Raw genomic sequence first — 6,442 nt, 5'->3', positions numbered from 1 at the left:
TAGATAATGTTTATTCACTGAAGAGAGCGGTACAGATGAAGATGAGATGAAAAGGTCACTTAATATAATTATTTTCAGTTACTTTTGGTGGAGAATTTCTGATTAATTCCACAATTTCTCATTATATAACTTTAAATATTTTAATGGAATAAAACTGCTAAAGCTACAGTGGGAGAAGTCAACACTGAAATGGACATAGAAACACACATACACACAAAACAAATAATGACGGATAAATCATGGCCTCCTATTTCATGATATGCCATTTAAAAGACAGAGGAGGTCTATAAGTGAGCAAAACAGCAACTAGCAAACACAAAGGTCGCTGTCAGGCAGACAACAGGTGATCAGAGAGAGAGAAAAAAAAACTTGAGCCACGGACTTGACCAGAGTTTAATTAAGTCTGCAGTGCCATGGGTGCAAAGCAGAACACTAGAACCTGAGGCGTGTTAAAACTAATGATCTGGTGTGAATGTCTCCACTACAGGCAGAGATAAAAGGGCTGTGGGATGTTCTGGCCTACTATGCACACACACACACACACACACACAGTCCCTCATTGAGAGAAATGTTAAACTTAGGGCTTCATTAACTGCCTCCACCTGCCAAATAACTGACTCATACCACACCAGTGCCCCGCTAATAGCAATTTGCCACCATTTATTTCCTTTGAGCAGCACTGGGGTAAGTGAAATGCACAATTGTGGAGAAAATGAGCAGGTGAAAGCTGAGGTCTCCTTCAGGCAAATCGTCGGTACCTGATGACTCACCAATGACGGATCATTCTGTTCCCATGCATGCAGATCCACACACTACCACTCACTCAGTTTCTGTGTGCCCACTTTGATCCAACCACAAAGACAGCATGTTGACTCCTCCTCTGGATCTGTAGTGAGCCCAACTGTGCACAATGACTCTTCTATAGTGGAGAATAAAGCTATCAAAGCCAGCTACTTTTTTTATGGCTAATGACATGGAGACAAATAAAATGTCAAGTTAACCGTGACCTCAGTGAGATATGTTATCCCCAGTGTAAACAAACAAGACTGAAGTGGCAAGTCTTGTCCTGAGGGTGGCACTAGAGTAAAAGTATTGAAGAATCAGAAAAAAAACAAAAACATGGAGTTCACTGAAAGTATCAGGATTCATCCTCAGGGTACTATGAACATCCAGAGCAAATTCTATGGGAATGGGGCAGTCAGTTAAAGTTTGACATGTATTTCTACTGTTATTATTGTTGACTCAAAAGCAGAAAAAAAAAAAAATACAGATGATTATTGTATGAATGGTGCTGATCTACGGAAGCCCATTTTGGCCTGTGAAAGAAAAAGAAAGATGAATAGCTAGCCATGACAAAAAAAAAAAAAAAAAAAGAATACGTATGAAAATAAAGAATATTTTACTTGTTATCTCATCATTTTGATTTTTATTTTAAAAAAATTTGATTTACGAACTCACAATGTTTGACTTATCAGTTAATAATTTTGCCTTATTATTTAATAGTTTTGATGTTTCATCTCATAATCTTTTACTTACTATCTGAAAAATTTATAATTAATATGTATATTATTATTGACTTGCTATCTCTATTTTGACAGTATACCTTATAAACTTCACTTAGGGAGTGTTCATTACTTATGGGGGGGTGGATGCAAAATGGGGCATGTCAAGTTGTTTTTAAAGCACTGGAGAGGGACTTGTTTTTTAATTATCTTTTTAAAATACAACTTAGGATGGTTGAATTTTGTATTTATTTTAAACACCATTTCAACCACTAATCCCACCAACGGGTTTGAAAGGTTTTTGTTTTGTTTTTTCGAATTACCCAAATCACATTTGTTAAAAGGCAGAAACTTGAAAAACAGAAATTATTGTTGCTATTTGTTTCGATTATAACTAAAAAAGGCCGGGTTCAAAATGGACACGGAAGCACCCTGATTTGTTAATTGTTGTGCAGGTGCTGTCAGCAGTCGCTGGGTTGTTCACACCAGAAGCACATTTCCTCTGCACCGGTCAGCAAGCGATTTTGCTCTCTACGCTGTTTTAATCACATGTAAAGCACTGTAATTGCTTTGATTGCGTGTGTGTGTGGCTCTGTTAGTCTCTCTTGCTTTCTGTTCAGACACATCTCACAAGTATGTGGAGCATGGGATGCATATTCTATCATTAATCATAATCAGATTATTAGTCATATTCAATATTTACCAGTGTTTTCTTGCCAGATTTGCCAAGTGCTGAAATTATTGCTGCAGATTACAAGCTGGCCAGGGTGCTTGGTACCGCATCACATCCAGTATGAACAGCCCAGTTGGGCGCCAAAAGCACGCTGGCAGTGCTCCATGGAAATCGACAATATTTGTGGCACCTCCATGTCCAACGTGAACCTGGCGTTACTCGCATGCTGTTTGTTTGTTGCTTTTGCTCCAATACCTAAAATTGGTGCAAATATTGAAAAAAATGGTTAGGACCTATTTACTGTGGATGAAGGGTCATGCATTTTCCCCAGTCTCTCAGGGAGGCTCAATGACAAATATTTGTGGCTTTGGGGAGGGTCAAGATAGAAAAAAAAAAAAAAAAAAAAAAGTAACAGTAAGTAAAGAACAGTCCCTTAGTCAGGTCAAGATTATTCACATTTGTTGATTTTATAATATCTCGTCAAAGAACTGCAGTTGAGAATTAGCCAGCAGGCTAACACTGGCACATTCTTGTTTCATTTTCTGGTGGAAATTGGCTTTCAAACTGAGAATGTAATTCCAAATACATTTTCAATAGATACATGATTTTGTATGTCAAACTTAGTATTTTATCTGCTGTTGCAAACATATTTTGAGTAAAAACAATTCTTTGTTGATATAAATCTGTTCAGTCAAATAGTTATTGTGCATAGCCAGCTATAATTTTTTTTATAAGGTATTCATACCAGGCCGGATTGACACAGAAACAGCCCTTTGATAAAAGTGAATGTACTAGCATAGCGGCAGCCTGCTGCTCTCCACCAATGGGAAGCCTTGGTGTGAGTTGGGGGCGGGCCTCGTTGGTCAGCAGGTTTGACTGCACACTGCGCTCAGACAACTTGATACAGAGTAACAGTAAATCAGACAGAGCAGCTCCTACAGCACCAGCAGTGAAATTGTAACCCTGTTGCAAGTATTTTTGGCCGCTGATAGGACCGAGTGAGATCACTGCGGTCTCTTTTCTCGGATAGACTCAAGAGTTGTTCGGCAAGAGCAACGCAGGGACCGTTTTCAGTCTCATTTCTGCTATATCTCAATATTATATCACACTGGAAATGTCCGAAAACAAGCCGAATGATGAACCGAAGTTATCTACGACGGACAGGGTGGTGAAATGTAAGTGTAATTTTTCCTGCCACGCTCAAACGAGACACTAGCACAGCCTCTGTCTCTGACCAGCAGAAGCAGACTTGGGAAGAATTCACGGTCGTCGCAGCAGCAGCAGCAGCAAATGTAGACGAAAATTGTTTGCTGGCTATGGAGGAAGAAGGGTGTTAGCCGAGCTATGACAGCAGCAGTCAACTAGGAAGTGAGGGTAACTCCAGTTAGTAGACCAGAGCAAGAATATTTCTCAAAATGTGTCACATTCAGCCTGTGAGGCGTGATACAGCTTGTCTGTACGTACACTGTTTTCATTAGCAACGCATACAGCCAGCAGTGTGCCAGATGCATGATCCTTTGATTCATATACACAGTGTACAGCTTTACAGTATGCATGCAGATATTGCACAACCATTGCATTCAACCCAAGGGCGATTTTCCCTCATTTTGCATGCATCACCAAGCATAGATTTATCAAGGCTCCTTTTTTTCACCATTGCATAATACTACTTGATGTCGCCTGTGTTTTGTAATCTCTCATATGGGGGTGTTCATCGTGTGCTTTAGTGCTCATGCCATATGGGGTGGTTCTTCCTGCCTTCTGTGTTTACAGGTCTGACATTCCACCTTTGCAGTCTACCATAAGAATGCAATAAAGATCATAATCAAGTCGACCTACCCCTTGACACACACACACACACACACACAGAGTAGGAGCAATGTAGCCTGCCCAGTTTCATGTCAGCTGACATATTGACTTAAATGTGCTCTGCTTGAGTTGCAGTATTTAAAGCCTATTTCTGTCAGAATCTGAGCGCACTTTGTGTCATTGTGAGATCTCATGTTGGACAGCAAAGCCCGTCCTCTGAAGCAAGATGACAGAATGTGTTTATTTGTGCTTGCTGGTTGGGATCCAGCACTAGTTGCAGCCATTCTCCTCTCCAGCTCAAGTAGGCTACATCACAACAGGCATTTGCAGTGATCACAGTGTGCACAGGCACGGGAGGGAATCGTTGAGTGGTTTTTATTCAGGCTTAGTTGCGAGGGTTCAACCGGTCGAAATGATTAGATCATCGGTGACCATTAAACATTAAGATTTTGTCGAGAAAGGAGGCAAGGCACCGCTACAGTGTTCAAAACACCATGACTGGAATCATTGAGTATATTAAAGGCAAGCCTGAGCTCTGGCTCACTAAGCTCTGTCGCAAATATAGTTTCACTTCAGTGCTTTCTCGGGCTTAGCTTGTGTTATTTGAGACAGAAGAAAATGTTTTAGCAAAATGATAACTGCAACTCTGGTAAGAGCAGAGCTAACCCCAGTTGTGTTATGGCTACATTTTGCTCAGAAAAAAAGGGGTTCAGTGTTAAAAGAGAGTCGCAGCATGTCTTGGGTGCTTTTTGTGATGAATATTTCAAGAGATCATCCCCCTACAGTCTCCACCAACTTGAAGGGTGATGAAAAATAGATATGACAAGTATGGGTTTTGAAGAGATTTAACATTATCACTGGGAGACTTGGCCGGTCGTGTTATACAGATCTACTTTTCCCTTTGTCACGCTGAGGGGATGCCATTGTATTGCTCAACACTGTATTTGCAGTACTCTGCCTAGTGTAGGTCTGCTATGGCCTTAATCAGGTTAAAATGTATCGATTAGTCATTAAAGAGGCTGTCAGGGAATCTGAGAGCAGCATTTCAAGGGCTCACACTTGGATGTCGAGATCAGCAAAGTAATTTAACTCATTATTCATTCAAGTTTTGAGAAGTCAGTGTTTTGGTAATGCATCAGTATTATGACAACACGGACGCTGGCTGTGTACAAAGCACCTCTCCAAAATAACTGCAGGCTATAGGTGTGAAGTAATTTGTTTTCAGCTGCCGAGTTTGCCCCGCTACAAGGTGTCAGTCCAACTTATCATAAGTGCTTTGCATCCACCTGTTTTCAAAATGCATTATCATAATGCTCCTGAAAGCCACTGCCGCATAGTAATTACTCGTAAGAGTTTAATCGGCTGAGGCAGGAGAAGTTGCGTAATTTTCATCATGTTTTCATCCTCGGGAGGAAGAAACTGAAATATATGAGCAACTTTCAGCATGTAACCATTTCATATGATAAGCTCCATCACATGTATGTTAGTCAGAGTTTGGTGTTGTGTAGAACTCCTGCTTGTTGGTTGAGCATTGCCGCTGCTTTGTGTTAATTTGGCTCACCTGTTTAAACAGGATTATGTTGTGACTCAAATTATAATCCTGATTATTTAGCCAGATATTGTGGTCATCAGTTTTTACTACAATTACCAGCCATACAGCTTCAACTAATGACTACTTTTGTTATTTATAAATCTTTAGTGCATAAAATGTCAGAAAAAAGCAAGAAAATGCCCAAAAGAATTTCCACATCCCAAGTTTACATATTCAGATTGCTTGTTTGTTTCTGGCCAACATTTAAAAACCCAAAGATGTTTAATTTCGTAACATAGAAGATTAGAAAAAAACAGCAAATATACACATTAGACAACCTGAAACCAGTACGTTTTTGGCACTCAGCTCAGATTAGTCATTATTATGCATCATTCATCAAACTTGTATTTTAAATCACATCATGGTGCAGCTGCTACAGTCTTTTGAATATATAATTATTGCCAGTAAACTATTCCTACAATTTAACAGTTGTATCCTGAATGACAAATTGCACTAGAGCTACCCTCAGTTAGATATCAAATAAATAAACTGTTCGTAAAAAGGTTGTCATGGTGCGATCGTGACAACCACCACGCTTCAAAGCAGAGCGAGCTCAGTAATGGTGTTTTTCCGTCACCGGCTAAAAAGCAGGGCCTCCGAGCCCCCGATGGTGGGTCCTTCTCTATGAGTGGGGATGGATAACATCTGACATTTGACTTTTGAGGAGGGGCCCCCATGCTCAGACATGCGTGGGTTGGAGAGATGGCAGTGGTGACAGCGGCGCAATGCCAGCCACTGATCCCAGCTGGATAGCCGAGTCATTTATAGAACAGAACATTAAGTAATGCCACATACTTGATCCTTGCCTTACATGTGATCACCTGCATCCTGCTTCATGTTCATAACCCGGCATGTGTGCTGTCATGG

The 6,442-nt window shown here is 40.4% G+C and overlaps 1 protein-coding gene across 2 annotated transcripts in view; it reads left to right on the top strand.

The window, feature by feature from the left end:
* The first annotated feature begins 3,071 nt into the window (after nt 1-3,071).
* Nucleotides 3,072-6,442, top strand: part of LOC126404087 (protein phosphatase 3 catalytic subunit alpha) — a 77,658-nt gene continuing 74,287 nt past the window's right edge. For both annotated transcript variants that reach the window (XM_050067078.1, XM_050067077.1), the window contains exon 1: nt 3,072-3,350. In XM_050067078.1, the coding sequence (XP_049923035.1) occupies nt 3,290-3,350 (61 nt within the window). In that variant the 5' untranslated portion in view covers nt 3,072-3,289. The remainder of the gene's footprint in view (nt 3,351-6,442) is intronic.

This window comes from Epinephelus moara, chromosome 17 (assembly GCF_006386435.1).
Source record: "Epinephelus moara isolate mb chromosome 17, YSFRI_EMoa_1.0, whole genome shotgun sequence".
Taxonomy (NCBI): Eukaryota; Metazoa; Chordata; class Actinopteri; order Perciformes; family Serranidae; genus Epinephelus; species Epinephelus moara.
Note: the sequence above shows the minus strand (reverse complement) of the source record. Positions and strands in the feature narration are given on the sequence as shown.